The sequence below is a fragment of the Sander lucioperca genome, chromosome 9 (genome assembly GCF_008315115.2).
Source record: "Sander lucioperca isolate FBNREF2018 chromosome 9, SLUC_FBN_1.2, whole genome shotgun sequence".
Classification (NCBI taxonomy): domain Eukaryota; kingdom Metazoa; phylum Chordata; class Actinopteri; order Perciformes; family Percidae; genus Sander; species Sander lucioperca.
In genome coordinates, this window is record NC_050181.1 from 12,975,134 (window position 1) to 12,995,184 (window position 20,051).

Consider the following 20,051-nt stretch of genomic DNA (forward strand, 5'->3'; position numbering starts at 1 on the left):
TCTCTCAATTGATGCAAAGGTCATGAAACAGTTGTAAAACATAGTTGAACATAAAAAAGTATAAGTCTGGTTTACTGTAACCTTCCTTGACAGGTTGTTGCTGATGATGACACCAGCTGTATTGCTTCAGGAGCATATCATGTTACCAGCTACTAGCATTCCGGCTGTACAGGTCACCATGCGTCGGTTTCTCATGGCAGCAGAGGTGTGGAAGTCTGTTGCACCTCCTGTTTCGTGCTTTCAGGTCAAAAGGCAGCCAACGTGTCAATGGATACATACTGTATGTACGTACTTTGTTCATGAACATGGATCAGCCAAAGCACATGCCCTGATACAGATGGTGTAAAACAACTTTGATTGAACAGCTTACATTAGTTCCACCAAGAGGTTAAGGTCAGGAAGTAAACAGGAAGTTGTACATACATTAAAACCCTCTTGTATTACTGAGGACATACAGTGTATATGTAACAATTCACCATTCCAAAAAATAAACATCTGAAAAGTGCAACTTTTGACATAACTGTTTGTGTGTCTGTGTGCATGTGTTGTATGTTAGAAACAAATAGTAAGTAAGAAATACTACAACCCAAAATCTATCTTCTGAGTATCACTAACCTTCGGTTTACTGAAAAAGTGGAAGTCAAATTTTGCAGTTTCAGCCTTCAAGAACAAAAGTGGCCTGAGGAGCACATTCATTGGTTCATTCATTGTTTTGCTGGTTGGCTGCTGCAAACAGTTACATCCATAAATTGATCAACTTTAAAAAAAAAAAAAAAAATAGTTATTATAAATTGTTGAGTTAATCTACATTAAAATCCCTTAAAAAACTGAAAGTAAAAAAAAAGATTAAATTTGCCAATTACTAATTCTGTTTTCTTATTCCACCTTTAAATGATAAATTATTTATTACATTTTAAAATGGAATCACATTACTTACAAACTTACTTTTTTTGTAATTCAAATTACTCACGTGTCCGCTTTTCATATTCCATCTCACAATTCTTTAGTTTCCTGCATAAACATTTACAGTTTTGATTTTGTGTCTGCTTTTTTTTTAAAGATTATTTCTTTGGGCTTTTCCACCTTTAATGGACAGGAGAGGTGAGGAAGGGGAGAGAGAGGGGGAAGACATGCAGGAAATCGTCACAGGTCGGAGTCGAACCCTGGACCTCTGCGTCGAGGCATAAACCTTATAACCTCATAAATATATAAGCGCCTGCTCTACCCACTGAGCCAACCTGGCCACAGATTTTGTGTCTGCTTTAACTTAAAGACAGTTCTCTTTCATTTTTAGATGTGTAAGCACCTAAATGTTGAATGAAATCCAACCCACAGAGCAGCAGCAGTATTGTGAGTGAGTATTGTGACACTGTTCAAAGCTGACTGCAGCCAGAGGGTGAAACTACAGATGGTTAACAGCTACCATTTAAGTCTACAGGCGGCCAGTAGTTGATACTCAAAAGTTAGATTTTAGGTGCAGCATCACTTCAAGTTAAATAAAAGGTATGGATCCACTGGAGTCTTTTTATGTTTGACATTTTCCACATCAAAAATGTAACAGTATGTATACATTACATTACTTGAGAGCATCAACAAAATGCAGCAAGCAGGGTGGTGTTTTAGCAAATACTTTTTCAATAGCTTCCTGTGGTTGCACAGTAGTTTTTGAATAGGCACTAGTTGAAGGCTCCTGTGAAGAAGCCTCCAGTGGAGCTGTACCATTCATGTGCATTAACGGTATACAGTAGTAAATAAATCACAGTCTAAAGTGTGCTGGTTAAGAGAAAGAATCCCCTGCCTGGTGTCTGTCTGTGTTTATGCATCTCCACTGTTGGATAACTTCAATATTTTTTCAGGTTTTCATTATGAAGTTTGCAGATGGTTATGATATCTGTATTGTGTTTAAATGCCCTTATCTCAATCAGAAACCTACAAACAAAACAAAACCTAATTTGAACGTGTTTTCGCATGTGTGCGTATGTGTGTATGTGTGTGCGTGCACTTGTACAGTTCTCAGTAACTTTTAAATTCCTCCAGTCCTACTGGGATATCGCACTCGCTGCTCCATCCAGAAGATGTGGAAAATCATTGAAAACATTGATCACAATGTGAGCCCTAAACTTGAGCCTGACCTACTCCCCTGCCTTGCTGCTCCCCCCAGCTCCACTTTTGAACTTCACCACCATGACAGTGATGTTGTCGGGGCAGCCGCGGTAGAAAGACTGGAGGACGATGCTCTTGGCGCCGAAGTGAGGCTCGTCCAGACGCTCGCGGACAAACCGAATGGCCTCCTCGTTGCTGAAAGCGTCCCACAGGCCATCTGATGCCAGGATCATGAACTCTGGCTGCAGCTTGTCCATGTCAAAGGTCATGACATCGGGGTCGGGGATGACTACGTTGAGGTTCTTCAGCGGGTAGTCCCCTAGAGAGCGGGACATAGCCAGGATTCCCTGGACTCTCCAGGATCCATTAAAACTGATGAAACCTCCTGGAAGTGAAGAAATAAGAATAAAAAAGGTTAGGCACAGTTTATGATCTGTTAATGTGGACATACTGGATATGACGGACCCAGGGGTGAAAGAAGTATTCAGATCCTTTACGGGTCCTTTAAAGTCCTTTAAGTAAAAGTACTACTAACACACTGTAAAAATACTCTATTAAGTCCTACATTGAAAATGTTACTTAAGTAAAAGTATGTAAGTATCATCTGGAAAATGTACTTAAAATATTAAAAGTAAAAGTAGTCAATGCAGTGTTTAATCGGCAAATCATTTCAGCTGGACTAGTAGGCTGCTATATTGTTGGTTAGTTTCATTTATAATAAAACATCATACAGTATTTTGTAGACTGCATGTGTTTGGTGTGCAAAAACCTTAATTTGTAAAGTAACTAAAGCTGTCAAATTAATGTAGTGGAGTAAAAAGAACAATATGTCTCTCTGAAATGTAGTGGAGTAGAAGTAGAGAGTGGCACACAAAGAAAAGAGTCAAGTAAAGTACCTTAAATGTGTACTTATGTACAGTACTTGAGTAAATGTACTTAGTTACATTCCACCACTGGACAGCAGTGACAGAAAACTAAACTGAGCTGGAAAAAGCTGTCGTAAATACTGGAGTGATTTGTGATAACTTGATAGGCAGAGCTCGCCTTTGAAAATCCTTTAAATCACACAGCTTAGGTATCTATTTCATCTAAATCTGACCCTGTGCTTTGTTTAACACAATGCTGTTCCTAAACAGACCAACAGATGGTATCCAAGGAGCCTAAATGCATCCACATAAGAGTGCAGTACAGGTGCATTCAGTATGTGATTTATACTGCAGGGTTGTTTCTCTCATCATATACCTGCCCTCTTGATCCTCTTGCGCTCTTTGAGCTGGTACGGCTTGTGGTCGTGTGATAGTGCAACAGCGTTCCCATCTTTGTCACACAACACACCACGAGAGTCTCCAACGTTAGCCACTGTGAGTTCTCTGTCTGACAGCAGCGCTACTAGGCATGTCGTTCCTGCACGGGAGAATAGAAGAGAAAGACAAAAAATTAAAGGAAACAGCTGAGAAATCTGTTTTTAGTAAATGTTACAACAATTCTGAATCAAATGTGGTTGCGTGTTTATTTTAAACAGTAACAGAGGCTAGGGGTTGACCACATTTTTTTTGCTATCCTACTGCCCTATGTTGCAAGTGAAAATAATCCATACCAGGTATTTGCAAATATTTGTGCCAGATTACATTTATCACACAAAACAAAACAAGTGTTGCTTACGGCAGCTGTTGAGAGCAAATGAGAGACAGAAAGTCAATGTTTGGTTAAGGTTTGGCATATTATACAGAGGCAGTAAAAGGCAAAGATAACAATGAGTCTTACAACATTCTTGGACAGAGTCCAGAATGTCAGTATAATATATCTCCAGGAATGAAACGGTCAAGAGATCTCTGGTATGATATCTGTCACTATTATATTTCCTTTGATGTTCCACACTATAATAAATACAGTGATTTATAAGGATTAGAGAGAGAGAGTCATAAGTGTATCATATGCTGAATTGACACAATGCCAGACTGCCACCAAACCAATCAACACCGAAAAACAATAGGCCAAAAAACAGCCGTTTCTTGAGGTAGATGTATCAAATACCACCAACGGATCAATGTGGACCGTAGCTCTGAATTTGCCATCAGAGCAAAGAGTATCAACTACAGCATAATAGCTGCAGCATAATGTTACAACTCAGCAGTTTCACTCAGTCAGTATTAAAAGTGTATAGAGAGGGAACCTGTGCTAAGAGGATATTGTACAGGAAATTGTGAGATTTTGTGTGATCAGTGAGGTGTTGCGACACATCGTGTCCTGTAAGAGGCAGAGAGAGTGAATGCCGAAAGAAACGAGAGCTTGAAGACGCAATTTCAACTTCTCTACTTTAACCAAGGCCAGGGTGCACAACATTTTATGCAAATGTTTTGGATTCAAATGTATTACAATACATGTAAAGTGCACGCCTGCTAAAACACTTTGTAACATATTTGTTTGTATACTTCATTTGTGTGTGTGGGAGTTTGGGGTGTATTTTCACTAAACACTTCAGCTGATTATTTTCATTTCCCAAAACCCTCATCCAGCTTTCTGATTTTCCAACTCTTCCTATCACTCACTCACACACACACACACACACACACACACACACACACACACACACACACACACACACACACACACACACACACACACACACACACACACACACACCTGACCTGCTTCATCGTGGTTTGCAGAGAGCTTGTCCAGCATCTCACGATCCACGGTCAGGATGCGCTGCTCCAGGATGCTGCCGTAAGAGAGAGCACCATCTCTCTTCTCTCTCTCAAAGGCCTGCAGCTGCTGCTTCAGGGAGTCTGGCAGGTGGGCCTTCACATAGTCAGCTGCAGCCTTGGGGGGGGGGGGGGGGGGGGGGGGGGGGGGGAGAGACACAGGGAGGAAGACAGATGGATGAGTAAAGGCAAAGCAGTTACCCTCAGCCCTACAGAAAGTTACGCCTTTCAGCTCCGACTTCAAATACAATCAGTCTGGATGTGTAAATAGGCAACTCTTCACTAACTTGTTCGACATTACAACTTTATTATGTTTATATGTATGTATATGTAAAAATGTATTTAAAACTTGTTCTGGTGCCCCCAAAGAGCCAAAATACTGCTTTAAAGAAAGTTATTTTTGGTGCTTTCATTTTCTACTAATCAAGCTAAGAAAAGCCTGTTCTTCTTATTCATATACAGTAAGTGGCTGTTTCCCCCTGTGGTTGGCAGGTAATATGAGAGAACAACAACTCATTTAGAGTTTAAGTGTTTTTTTTTTTCATTTCATACAGCAGGTGCTCTGTGCTGAATTATTGAACAACCTCCTCTTTCTCCATCCCACCTGCCCTCCTCCTCCTCCTGCCCTTAGTTATCTGCTTCCTTCCTCATTTTCTCTGCCAAGATTTCCATTATGCTAATGCTGTCGAATCAAATCTGAAATGGAAAAATGAGGTCCATCTTAATGTCCTGGTTGATATGGAGTACATATTTCATATGCATTTCATATTTCTGATGATGTGCTACGGCACACATTAATTCAGTCTTATTTCAATGTTGACCCTTCAGTCCGAAAGCTTTTTATGAATATGACCATGCATTTTAGTTTTGATTAATACTTACCAAAATACAGCCAAATAAACTGAGCCAATATAAACATGCGGTGCAAGAGTTTGTCTTTAAAAGTCTCTGCAGCATTTTATTCATACGCATACTAAAACTAACAACCAGTGTAATTCTACTGAAAATGTGTATCATTACTTAAATGGTATTGGGAGTAAAATACAACGAAGTAACGAGACCTGGACGTGATTTAATATTCCTAATGATCACTAGAGTGTGACCATCTCTCGGCCCCCCATTCCCCCTCTCTCTCTCTCTTTTACTGACAAGTGTACTCATTCATTTATTAATTGGAGAGAAGCACTCAGTGAGTCTTGATCAGGAAAAGTGCTTCAAGTGTAAATTTCCATTTGTCGTAAACAGCTGAAAAGGCCAGGGCCAGTGCAGTTTTAGACTTCATAAATGACTCAAATTCCTCACTGTCTGAGGATTTAATGATTGAATGTAAGATGTTGGACCAATGTTATATTACAGGTTGAGTAATCTCTCATTGACATCGCTGCTTTATTTAAATCCTATTTGCCCCTCAAGTCAGTGTATAACTATAAATTCAATATTATGCAGCAAAGTAGTGTGAAAGCCTGTTACCTAGTCAAAAGTTCTTGCTTCAACAGCAAATAGTCTCAGTAAATCATGGCGAAAGGGGAGCAGCAGCTTGTGCTGACTTTTATAATTCTGGGCCATAACTTACTGTCTCGATAAAAATACAGAAAAAAAAAAGGAAAACAGAGAAGCGTTTGAGAAATGTCCTGCATATTTTCAGAGCCAGAACACACTGAAACTGCCAGAGACAGCCTGTTCTATCGGGCCATATTTGGTTTGGCGGCAAGACTTAATTTAATATTGGGGAGATTTGTGTGAGTTTGTGTTTACAGTTGTGCCAAACTACATGAAAATGCACAGTAAATAAATGCCCAAGGAGACCCACGCATGCAGTAATATTTACCAACAACATCATTAGCATTGAGAGTCCCAGAAGGTAAACACAGCTTTCCCATCAACATTAGACCCATGTCTGCATTTACTGTTAGTGCTTAGTTTTTAGACTGGGAACACTGTGTGTGTGTGTGTGTGTGTGTGTGTGTGTGTGTGTGTGTGTGTGTGTGTGATTGTGTGTGTGTATCTGGTCTGTCATAGCTGAATCCGATGTCAGAGTGACCCATTCTTATTTAGTACAAACCTCATATGACTGTGACTACTGACAGAAAAAAAGGAGGGGACAACAAAACAAACTCATATGAACGCATAGATACAACAGGAAGAAAAACATGCAGGAAAGAAAAAGTGAAAAGGAGGGAGAAAGAGTGAGAGATGTCAGGACAGACGGGAAAAATAAATATTTGTATATGGGACAGGAATAGAAGGAGCAATCCAGATAGGTAAACACACTCTGCTCTCTGTTTGTTGTTTTCCTCTCTATGGTTGAACACAACCCAACGTCAACTCGTGCAACTAATCTTTTCAAAAAGAAAACAGGTAGTTCCCTTACTATGTTTTCTGTAATCAAATGAGAGAAAATGCAGATGTACAGCATGCCAGACACAGGGGTGAATGTTCTGGTGTGACTTGACGTTAAACCAGCAGGAGAACATTTGGATTAAGAGAATGTGAGAGATATGATAAAAGTAGTATGCCAGTCATGCCATTCATCTTTAAGTTACATAATACCACTTTGTACACAGAGCTTGAAAAGGTGCTTTTTCAAAATATATTTGAAATTACTAGATGAATATGCATTGATGAATGTGTGTTAAAATATTTTTTTCAAACTAGAACTGAACTCAAATTAGAAAACACCTTAGAGAATAGAGGAAGTAATTTCTTAAGCAAAAATGCCAAAACTGTCACTGCGTCACCAGCCTCTCAAATGTGAATATATACTGATTTTCCCCTGACAAAACAAGCATCTGAAGATGTTACTGTGGGCTCTGGGAAATTGTGATGGACTAGTCATTGTTCGACTCACTATAGTGAAGATTTGCTTGCAATCTAAATATCTGTTCTTCATTAATGAAGAAATAACAATAACCGATGTGAAACAAGAAGACTGGGCTCTAAATTATAACCTTAAGCAGTATCATTAAGTGAAATATGTCGTACACTGGAACCTCTGGGGGACTGGGGGCGGGGGTGACAGATGGCGTCCAGGACACATGGTTCATAGGCAGCCATGAGAAACCAGTGACCCTCGACAACACAGGGGAGTGGAGGAAAGAAAAGACAAAACCTTAACACATCACTAACCCGCACACTCACACTCACACTCACACACACACACTACACACACACACACACAGTCTTTGTGATGAATCCAAAGTCAACTCCGTGATTTGGCAGTGGGATGGAGGAGATGTTTACACAAAAGAATACAATGATGGAGGGGAGGGAGGGGAATTGTTGAAAATTGGTTGAGTATGAAGTGAGGAACTCAAGTAGCATATCTGTGCCCCAAAATAACTGCGTTCCTATAAAAACCTGAAATGGTGCTAAACAGAGAGTTGGCCTTGTCCTATTGTTATTTTCTATCTCATTATATGATACATTTATCTAAATTAATTATGGGGTTAGAATAGGTTTTTATTGAGTAGGCCTACGCCTAAAAAGCAGCAAATATTAATCTACTGTTTGCTTTCTCCAAAGATCTTCCAGCCTGTTTCTACCTGCTCTGAATCCAAATGATGCGAACTCCACTGCAGCAGCAGATCTTTGGGTCTGAGTCCAAACAAGCTTATAGTCACATATATCACATCGGCCTGCGTACCCTCTCCCTCCCAGCCTACCTCTCCACCGTGACCGTCAAATATCCCGAATATGGACGGGTGGCTCTTGTTGGTGATGTCGGTGAGCACCTCGAAGCGGTCCTCCATGTGATCTCGCCTCCCCTGTATGGAGTACACGGCTACGTTGTTACTCTTGAACTCCCAGGTTTTGGAGAACTCTGCGTCCAGGACACTGAGGCCTCCCAGCCGGTCATTCTGCATCATCTCCGCCACTTTCCCTTTCACCATTTTCACGGCGTCCCGGCTGGACTTGACGATGGTTTTCACCTCGTCCGTGTGAAAGAAATAACTCCACAGCGCCAGACTGATGCACAACAGAAACAATGTCTCAGGCCTGAGGAGAAAATAACGCATAATCCGACCCAGAAGAGACAAGAGCGTCATTGTGTCTCCTATCATCACACGCACCAGAACTGCAGTCTCTCTCTCTCTCTCTCTCGCTCTCTCTCTCTCTTTTGGCTCAATTCATCCGCTCAGCGGAACTATGAAGAAATCGATTCACTAGCCTACTACGCTGACTGACAAAGACTGGATTTCAACATTGAAAGTGCTCCTCGGAGGCCTGTCTTCTCTACGCCGACCGCATTTGCGCAAAGCACGGCAGACTGCCGGGACGCCGGGCCGAGAGGCGCGGAACAAAAGCGGACAGGCCACGGTCATCGACTCGGTCCGTCTTGGTCCTATCTTCGGCTATACAGCTGCGAGAGGATTCTCCGAGTTGAGTCGATCTCTCACAGCCCATTGTAGGATGACGAATATTTTGGGTTAGACCCACCCCGACGAGAGACATGGGAGTCACCGGGGGGGCGAGAGCCGACAATGTCCTCCTTTTCCGCCGCTGACCCCGTTTCTTCTCTCGGATAGCCTGTGTCTATTCAGTCTCCGCATTTTTCACACACACCTCCATTTTTGGAGCTGTGTTAAACCTCCAAAGGAGAGTGAGAATAAGACAGGTGTCCCGGAAGTCATATGTGGTTCTGTTAACAAATCAAAACACGAGAAGGCGCTGCTCTCTGGTGAACAATGGATGTTTTTAAAGCCAGAGCTTTATTTTGAAAGTATTTAGCAGAATTATTTTTTTTTATAGTGACCAGCTTGACACTGGCTCATTCTTCTGACGTAATGTGCGCTGACAAGAGTGCGCAGCTGCAAGCTTATAGGACGGACGAGCAAAACTTTGGATCCAGTGACGCGGTCTGCGGAATGAAATGATGATGTCATAACATATATGTGAAGATTTCCCGTATGTCCCCCCCCCCCTGTCTCCCATTTCTCACCGATCTGACCTGTCCATTAAAGGCGGAAATGCTTAAAAAATAAATAAATAACTAGATACATTTTCACTCCATATTATCTTCCATTCATCACGGAACATTATTGCCCTGCTGACTTGTTATGACCAACTGGAATGTAAAACTAGGACTAGAATAGAATATAGTTCAGAATAGAATCCGTGTGTAGACACACGCACATCAAGTAAATAGCCTACATGCAGCAACATGTGAATTCAAATAAAAATGTAATGGCACAATAATAACTAATTATAGATTATAATATAGGCTATTATTGCCCAGTTATTAATGGGCCTTTGTTCAGATGTTGTTACAGCAGTCATTGGTTTGACCAACCACCGCCCTCTGGTGGCTCTCTGGAGTAATACATCTCTGACAGTCCCATCAACGTCACAAGGCATTTCAGTCACACACACACACACACACACACACACACACACAAAAACCGTCTTTCCTATGTAAACTATACTTTCACTTTCTTTGACATATGACTTTTTTCGACATACAGTACTATACCATGACTTTTTTTTAACATACTATGCTCTGACTGTTTTATTATTTCTTTTATGACTTTTTAATGCCTTTTTACAACATACTATACTGTGACTGTTTTTAACATACTTTATTTGGTAGCACAGTGGCTTGCCACACTCCAAAAAAGCACCAGCAAGTAGTCACTGTTCGAATCCTAGCCCTTTTTTTTGTGGTTTGAATGTTATTCCAGACTTTCTTTGACATACTATCACTTTGATCGACATACTATGACTATTTTTGCCATATTATATCATGACCTTTTTTTAAATTTGCATGTTGAAATCATCGCTGGAAATTTCTAAGTTGAAATCATTGCTGTACATTCGCAAGTTGAAATTCATAAGTTCAAATTGTCTTACACAATTGAAACCACATGCATTCTTCACAAGCACTTCTGAGTGATATACCTGAGGCGGGTTTTGAACATGTGTCTCCTGGTTGTCGGTCGGCATCCATCCCCACTGGACCATCTCTGAGGCTGATAACCATAAAGATCCAAAGAGAAAGAAGAAACTTCACCTTCATCAACATTGTTCTCTTCCCTTAAAAACTCTCAAACATGGAGATAATGCATTAAAACATCTTAAATGTGCAGATAATCCTTAAAAAAAAACTTTATACTTGCCAAGACATAACTGATAACCAATCAAACCCTTTAATATAGTGTAATGCATTTATCTATCCATAAAATAACCTACAACCTGTTTCACAGAAGTGAAGCGACTCTGTGAAGTTGAACCATAGTTGAAATATTGAAGTAACTTTCCAGAGTCCTGTGAGCTCAACTGGTTAAGAAACTGCTCTGTATTCTGAAAGTTGAGAGTTCAAATCCAAATTTCGCCTTTTTTTTTTTTTTTTTTTCTGTTTCATAAAGGAGTCTCTTATGGATAAAAGCCTGTGCCTGAACTCAATAAATCACCTCAGAGGAAGAAGTCAGTCCCATCATGTTTCTGTCTTCTTTTAGGACGAAGAGTATAAACATTTTATCAACTGTTTAAATCTGCTGATAGAGGCCACACTGATGACTTTTTTCGACATACTATACTATGAATTTTTTTTCGAAATGCTATACTATTACTTTTTTCACTTTTCTGTCTAATTGGAAGACAGGAGGTTGAGTGGTTGAATCTAATATAAGTTTTGAGGCGCAATAAACTAAGTGAAAGAAAAAAATATAACTTTTTTTTTGTTAGGTCAAATAGCTTAGAGTGATAAGATCCAAATCTTATATGTTTCAGTAAATTTTGAGGTCCAATATGCTATGTAAAAGAGTCAAAACGTAGACTTTTCTGTCAGGTCAGATAGCAGAGCGTGATAAGAGAATGATCAGAAGACAGAGGGTTCCAATCTTACATCTTTCAGCAAGTTTTGAGATCCAACACACTTAGTGAAAGAGTCACATATGCCAAAAACATATTTTTTGTGCCAGGTCAAATAGCTTGGGTTTATTAGAGAATAATGGGAAGACAGGAGGTTGAGTGTTCAAATCTTAAAGGGCGCAATTAGTTACAAGACCTGTTTTACAGGGATGAAGAGAATAATAATATACTGTAGTAGGACTTTTTTTTATTTCTTTTGTTGACATTCTATACTATGACTTTTTTCACTTTTTTGAGATTCTATATATACCATGATTTTCTTTTTAATCACTTTTTTCAACATACTATGCTATGACTGTCACATGAGTTATTTGGTGGGATAGTGTAGATCATGTAGATCATATATCTTAATTGTATATTTGTTGTTGTTGTTTCTGCCTGTAAAGCACTTTGAATGACCTCTGTGTATGAGAAAGTGCTCTATAAATAAACTTGCCTTGCCTTGCCTTGCCTTGCCTTGCCTTGCCTTGCCTTGCCTTGCCTTGCCTTGCCTTGCCTTGCCTTGCCTTGCCTTGCCTTGCCTTGCCTTGCCTTGCCTTGCCTTGCCTTGCCTTGCCTTGCCTTGTGGCTAGCACCAGAAATTAGGCACTGTAGACTCTCACCAAAGTTCGGTTCCCAGTCTGGGCTGGACTATACTATACTATAACTTTTTTCGACATACTATACTATGACTTTTTTATCACTTTTTTTTCGACATACTATACTATGACTTTTTTCGACATGCTATACTATGATTTTTTCACTTTCCTGTCTAATTGGAAGACAGACGCCTGAGTGTTTTGAGGTCCAATAAACTAAGTGAAAAAGACAAATATGAAAATATAGATATTTTTGTCAGGTCAGATAGCTAAGAGTGATAAGAGAATGAATGGAATGCATTATATTATCATATTCCATCCTCATATGTTTCAGTAAGTTTTGAGGTCCAATATACTATGTAAAAGAGTCAAATATGCCAAAAAAATAAACTTTTCTGTCAGGTCAGATAGCTTAGGATAATAAGAGAACGTTTGGAAGACAGAAGGTTGAGTGTTTAAATCTTATATTTTTGCATCAAGTTTTGAGGTGTTATATACTAAATTTAAGAGACAAATGTCCCAAAAACATAACTTTCGTGTCAGGTCAGATAGCTTAGGGTGATAAGGGAAAGATTGAAAGACAGAAGATTGAGTGCTTGAATCTTACAGGGTGCTATTAGTTTCAAGACCTACTTTACAGGAATGTGGAATTCAAATAGATGAAGAGAAAAGTAATGTACTTTAGTAGAACTTTGTTATGACTTTTTCCAACATACTTTACTAGGACTTTTTCAACATACTATACTATGACTTTTTTTTTCACTTTTTTGACATACTATACCATGACATTTTTATCCCTTTTTTCGACATACCATGCTATAATGATTTTCGATAAACTATGCTATGACTGTTACATGAGTTATTTGGTGGGATAGTGGCTAGCACCAGAAATTATGCACTGCAGACTCTCACCCAGGATCGATTCTTAGATCGGGCTGGCCCTTTCTTTGTGAAGTTTGCATGTTCTTCCAGAATTTCTCTGGCATACTATTTGGCTTTTTCCATCACTATTTCAACATACTATATTGTGACTTTTTTTTTATTACTTTTTTCGACATAGTTTACCATGACTTTTTCATCACTTTTGCGACATACTACACTATATCTTTTTTATAGTGTAAACATAAAATATGTTACATTTACAATATGTCTACGTTCAAACATTTGGTAGCAAAACTGCAGTTAATCGTTTGAATGATGTGATTGTGATTTTTGTTTGACAATGACAATGGAAATGATGCTTAGGTTATTACATGTAAACCTGAATGATTTTACTTTTCTCTTGTATTTCAAACGTTTCTTGTTTACAGCACAGCTTACATAAAACACACCTATAAAAAAGTAGTGTATTCACTGAATTTGTCAGGAGATATTCACATTCTTAGCTATACAATTATAAAATGTCTGTAGTGACCTTCTCTGCCTTTTTGCTCTTCTGAGTTGTTCATCTGTTTTCTTTGCCACATACAGTATCATATGGCGCCTCATCAGATTTTGTGGCAACCAATGAGGAATCATTCAGAGTTAATGTCAGAGGTTTGAAACTACATCCAACACACATTCTGAGACACATACAGTAAAGCTTGGTTCAGTGGGGCCAGGTTTCCATGAGGTTTACTGGACTCTTTGGGTTGATCAAGGGGGTGAACGGTTAGATTAATGTTGCCACGTCGTCTGTTGTGGGACATTGATCCCTCTCCCACTGGGTGTATGGTGATCCATTTTCTGCTTTGAGGTGCTGCCAAATGGCATGATCACTACAAGGTGTTACACCCAGTAACTCTCATATGATATGCTATTCACTACCAACAATGTGTGAGTCTGTGTGTGAATACTGTATTTGCATGTACACATGTTCTGCGAATGTGTATCTTGGTGTGTAACCTTATATTTCCGCTGTTTGTGTACAAAGCAAGCATGTGTGCGAACAACACTTAAGCAGTGTGTGCACTCATGGGCCTTGGAATCTTATCCCATATCACAAAGAATAAAGTCTTGCCTTGTATACAACCTGCTTTATTTCATATCCCTCAGGAGTCATATAATCTGTTCTTTCCAGCCCACCTACCTCTTAATAACCCCCAGTGTTCTGTCCCTTGTTCTCTATTCGGGCTACCGGGCCAATATAAGGAAGCAGGCAGCCTACATCAATCAGTAGTTGGAGCGGATGGAGTGAAGAGTCAACGCCATTTCCATCAGCAGGTAAACGAACTTGTCGCTTTATTACGCATTGTAAAAACGCACTGTGATGCAATAGAAAAAAGCGCTGCACCTGTATCTATATTCTTCAAACTTCCACTCTTTTCCCTTACAGCTTATTGTAGCCCTCAGCATGCCTTTCGTTCGCGTAGTTTTCCTGACAACTGTCCTTGCGGTACTGATGGCCGTGCTGGCCTCCAGCGCCCGAACCACACGCTGGCCCAAACCTCAGACCACCAAGAAGCCCCCTCGAGCTGGGAGCAGCGGTGGACGGACCACCACCACGACCCCACCCCCTTCCAGCAGCCTGCACACAGATGAGACAACTGAGGTTACGACGGGCGCATACTCCCTGTCCCCTACAGACAGCACCACCTACTCCAGTGACACGTTCTCCACTGAGTTCCACACCGATGCCGTAGTGCCCCCCGGGAACACCCTTGGAAACTATACCCTTGACTACAATGAATGCTTCTTCAACTTCTGTGAGTGCTGTCCGCCAGAGAAAGGCCCCGTAGGGCCCATGGGAGAGAGAGGGCCACCGGGACCACAAGGAGAGAGGGGCCCGCTAGGTGAGATGGATTATCATTTGCAAGAAAGATTACCTTTTGAAAGTCAAAATTTGTCCTCCATCATACTCCAGGCTTTTCCCTGCCATTATAAGGCTAAGGTGCAGCAGCCAATCCATTTTGGGCACCACCTAAGCTGAATATACTGTATGTAACTGAATGACTTTTCTCAGATCTAATGATTGTAGTTGGTCCCCAGTTTTGACTTTAAGCATTTTGAATGTTATTTATTTATTATCTCCTCTCGTTTTTCCAACGTTTTAGACACAGACATGGTAATAATAATGGTCAAAAAGTATGTGAAATTGCATTTTTTCTTTAGTTTCTTTAGTTCTTTAGAGGGAGGACCCCTAAACCCCTCGCCAAATTCGTGCACCCAAGTCTTCCACAAATGTAGGGAAATGCTGTACTCTGTTTTCCAGGGTTACCAGGAGAGAAGGGAGACACAGGACTAAGAGGACTTCCAGGACCAGCAGGACTACCTGGAGCCAACGGACTCAATGGCGACATAGGTACAGCGGGGCTTAACAGCAGGAGAGTTTTTGATTGCATCTCCGTTTCTGTCTATCTATCCCTCTCTCCTTTTTTGCAAAACGCTGTCCTGTATAAGTACGTTGTGGATATCATTTTCTACGCTTTATTTATCAAAACTACCATAGGTGACAAAGGTGATCAAGGACCCATGGGTCTTCCTGGTGCACCTGGGATCCCAGGAAAACCAGGAGAGAAAGGTGTGTGGTCTCAGTAGAAATTGTATAGATATTACTTTAGGTCATCTCTTTTAAGATTACTGAATTAGATTAGATTAAAATATGTATAAGTACACACTTTAAACATGTATAAATGTATATTACTATTTAAAAAAATGAAAGCATTCTAATTAAAACATGTCTTATGTGAATGTAACCTCTCTACCTACTATAGGTGATCTGGGCCCCAGAGGAGAGAAAGGCGAACGTGGCTTCAGTCTGAAAGGGGACCCGGGAGAAAGAGGAGAGCCTGGCCTGAATGGGACTAAGGGCAGCACCGGGCGAGAGGGGCCTATGGGTCCCCCTGGGTTAGCTGGGACAAAGGGTCCAAAAGGTGAACAGGGACCTATAGGCGACTGTTTACCAGGCGAGAAAGGGGATGTGGGTGAGCGTGGGCCCCCTGGTCTGAGAGGTGAGATGGGCCCCCCGGGAGTAAATGGAACTGATGGTGCCAAGGGAGAGAGAGGGGAGCCAGGGCCTCCAGGAGGGAAGGGGGATAATGGTGCCAGAGGGCCCCCAGGACTTCCAGGAGGGAGGGGCATAGCAGGGCTGAGAGGAGAAAGGGGAGCTAAAGGTGGGCGTGGGCCCCGGGGCCCTAAAGGCCCACCAGGTGAGAGCGTGGAGCAGATTCGCTCTGCCTTCAGTGTGGGCTTGTTCCCCAGCAGGTCCTTCCCTCCGCCCGGCCTGCCTGTGAAGTTTGATAAGGTGTTTTACAACGGGGAGGGGCACTGGGACCCAACAATCAACAAGTTCAATGCCACATACCCGGGGGTCTACTTATTCAGTTACCACATCACCGTGCGCAACCGGCCCGTGCGTGCTGCCCTAGTTGTTAACGGGGTACGGAAGCTGCGGACTCGGGATTCTCTCTACGGCCAGGACATCGATCAGGCGTCCAACCTCGTGCTGATGCATCTGACTGAAGGCGACCAGGTGTGGCTGGAGACGCTGAGAGACTGGAACGGCGTTTACTCCAGCAGTGAGGATGACAGCACTTTCTCTGGCTTCTTGCTTTACCCAGACCCAAAGAACAAACCTACTGACGTGGAAAACATGTGACTGCAACCTTTGACCTTTAATCAGCCATGAGTGTAACTTCTTGTAGACCCTGCACAACCTTCAGCCTATTGCACTGCCCTGTCAAATTATCTTGTGATTCAGCTACATGCTGCTGCTTTGGTATCTGCTCGCTGCTGTCGTGCTAATCAAACCAAATGCTTTGCCTGCCTTGCTGTATTTGGAGATGGATGAGGCTTGATTATACTGCTGTATGCAACACTTCAGTTCTTTGTAACAATGCATTAAAATGTCTATGCCTGAAATGGATGACCCTTGAGTTTTATTTATTTGGAACCAGAACTAAACGCTAATTCATAAGCCATTAGTCATTGCAATTAGAATAGATAAGCTCTGTGTCAGTGAGGCCAATACAAATTTGGAAACAACTGAAGTAAATAATGCATAATTGCATTTGGTTCCCACTAGAGGGTGTAAGGTGTCCAAGTTATGTAAAGAGGTATTGGTAAATGCAGCGATCAGTGCAGAGAAAGTAATAAAAAGGTTGCAGACAATGAATTAGAATGGGATGTTCCAAAAGAAAACAATTTAAGTTCACAAAAAAACAAATTAAGACTCAACATGTGGGGATAGGAGATAAATACTTGAGCCTTTAATTTAATGCAGATGCCACTCACACAGCAGGATGGTAAAGATAATTCTTGCAGACTCTCGTACACAATTTCTCACTGCCACTTAATCACCAGAGCTCTGATTCAGTTAAGTTAGTGAATTTGGTCCATGGGGATTCACTGGGCCTGTAAGGCAACCCAGCACAGAAAGAGTGAAATCTTGGTTATCAGGGAAGATTCAAGGCAGTGGTGAAGGTGATTCAGACCCACAGGTACACATTAGACTGATATGGGTTTTAAAAAGCATCACACAGAAGCGGATACAACTAAAAAATAATACCCACATTAACATTACATACTCATAACAACAGATTAGATGCCTCAGCACCAAACACAGACGATAACCCCCTGCAGCAGAGAGAGAGAGAGAGAGAGAGATGAGTGCACTATAAATTATACTCTGGTGTACTCACACTGTACAATGAAAAATAGCCTTGACTTTTACAAATGCATTATCTCATTAGACTCTAAACAGTCAAGACCTCTCTCCAGATTAAAATGATGATGACTCCTTTTCCTGTACACAACACCAATCCATCTGGAAGATAAATTTGCATTTAGTAGTTTTTTTCTCTGAGAGGTTACTGAGACATGTTAATGCTGTGATGTATTTGTTAAAAAGACAGCAGGGAGACTGCGTCTCTACTTTTAAAATAGTTCAGTTTTATATAATTATTAGATTTTCACAGAAACACAGGAACATTTGTCTAACTTTGCCAAAAATCTCCAACAATTCTAATAGAATATATTTTATCACTGGAAATCTATATCTCAATCTTACATGTAAAATAACTAAACCTTATAAGAGAGATATTGTTAATATTGTTATGTTTTGAGCAGATTGAAGTACCTGCCATTTTTATGCAATAATGTGGCTTCATTTACAGGAATGAACTATGTATTAGGCTGCTTTTTCAACAAAAAGGTGCACAAGACAAGATTAAAATTCCTATAAAATGAATGATTAAGAAAAATTAGAGTGACTAAATCTACATTGCTAGTTTATATCTACATTTATGACCAGAATGTGTTGGTGTTTTTTGTTTGTGAGATGTCAATAGGATAAGTGATAGACTTGGTTATAATATTCTGTTATCATGTTTGACGTTGTGTATTTAAGGAAAAATCAATTATGAATTCACTATATTTCTTCTTCATTATTCTCAAAGTCTATCTCACGCACTCATTGGTAAATTACAATAAAAAAATAAATTGGCCCTACATCTGGGAGTGTTATATTTCATTTGCCTTCATTTTACAATGCACTTCACAGTTAGCGTGTCTCATTAATTTCCATACAAATCTGCACAAGACTTGCAGTTTTTCTTTGTATTCATGAAGGGAGAATTCAACATTCAACTTCAACATGGGGGAATTATATTTTTAATTACATCCAAACAAACATAATCGAACACAGCCTGTTTGTTCGTTTGTGTGTTTTATGAAGGAATAATTAAAAAGCAGGAGCTTTTTTCTTCCAAATCCAATGTGTAAGATCTGGATTTGAGTATGGTTCTAAAGTCAAAAGAAAGATAAATTAACCCAGATTAATACTAGTACTCTGATGTGATATGTAAAAAAGTGCCTCTCTGGAATGAGTTAGATAGTAACTAAAGGTTGGAATGATTTTATTTTTTTATTCTTTTGTAAGCTAACAAATGTCTCTAAAATGTAGAAACGTTATTGATTGGGGAAAAAAGAACATTCTGGGGGCTTTGAAAAGTTAACGTTAATTAAGGGCATATTTAATATTTTATGAAGAATAGTGAACAGAAACATTACACTGAAACCTGTTAAAGAGAAAGCCTAGAATTGCATCTCCATCTACTGGTGAAGGACATACATTTACCTCAAATTTCCATTATATTTACGTTTGCTGTTAGTGGTGATGATGATGGTGGTGTGTGTGTGTGTGTGTGTATGTGTGTGTGTGTGTGTGTGTGTGTGTGTGTGTGTGTGTGTGTGTGTGTGTGTGTGTGTGTGTGTGTGTGTGTGTGTTAAAATGTTGTTTTGCTTGTTTCTTTATAGGACTATCTGTGTGTGTGTGTGTGTGTGTGTGTGTGTGTGTGTGTGTGTGTGTGTGTGTGTGTGTGTGTGTGTGTGTGTGTGTGTGTGTGTGTGTGTGTGGGTGTGTGTGTGGGTGTGTGTGTGTGTGTGTGTGTGTGCATTTATGTATTTTCTACAACTCTGTGTGAAAATATAAATAACTACCTTGGCAGTGTGTGCCGTGTAATCTGCTCCCAGCAGGCTGGATTCCCACTGTGAGAAAGACAGTATATTGTTCCTGCAGCACCACAGATAACAACTCATTAGCATACTGAATCATTTGGCTGCAAGAGCCACTCTGCCACCCATCTGCACTGAGCTGATAAACACACACACACACACACACACACACACACACAAGCCTTCTCTCACAAACATGTATACACATTTACACGCACACACAAGCCTCCTCTCATCCCCTCCCTTTCAATCCCTCATACACACTCCCTGTATCCCTCTCTTTCTGTGAGTCTGTGTGTGTTTGGAGAGCCAGGAACACTGAAGCAGGTAAATGTTTGACAGGTATTAACCCAGAGGGGCCCCTCAG

The 20,051-nt window shown here is 40.5% G+C and overlaps 2 protein-coding genes across 3 annotated transcripts; one reads left to right on the forward strand and one right to left on the reverse strand.

Moving 5' to 3' along the window:
• Nucleotides 1-1,113: 1,113 nt before the first annotated feature.
• ppm1la (protein phosphatase, Mg2+/Mn2+ dependent, 1La) lies at nt 1,114-9,426 on the reverse strand. Of its 2 annotated transcripts, XR_004898237.1 has the most exons (5): nt 8,471-9,426; nt 4,752-4,926; nt 3,346-3,507; nt 2,075-2,488; nt 1,114-2,041 (listed from the first exon to the last, which is right to left on the reverse strand). XR_004898237.1 is itself a non-coding variant. In XM_031281136.2 (4 exons), exons 1-4 carry the CDS (start codon nt 8,867-8,869, stop codon nt 2,133-2,135), a joined length of 1,092 nt encoding a protein of 363 aa, XP_031136996.1. In that variant the 5' UTR covers nt 8,870-9,426; the 3' UTR covers nt 1,115-2,132. The 2 variants fall into 2 exon arrangements, 1 of the variants encoding a protein (XP_031136996.1); XM_031281136.2 differs by having other exon boundaries at nt 1,115-2,488.
• Nucleotides 9,427-13,329: 3,903 nt separating this feature from the next.
• LOC116037278 (inner ear-specific collagen) lies at nt 13,330-17,054 on the forward strand. The gene is made up of 5 exons (XM_031281107.1): nt 13,330-14,455; nt 14,568-15,024; nt 15,444-15,533; nt 15,681-15,752; nt 15,946-17,054. Exons 1-5 carry the CDS (start codon nt 14,207-14,209, stop codon nt 16,827-16,829), a joined length of 1,752 nt encoding a protein of 583 aa, XP_031136967.1. The 5' UTR covers nt 13,330-14,206; the 3' UTR covers nt 16,830-17,054.
• Nucleotides 17,055-20,051: the final 2,997 nt, after the last annotated feature.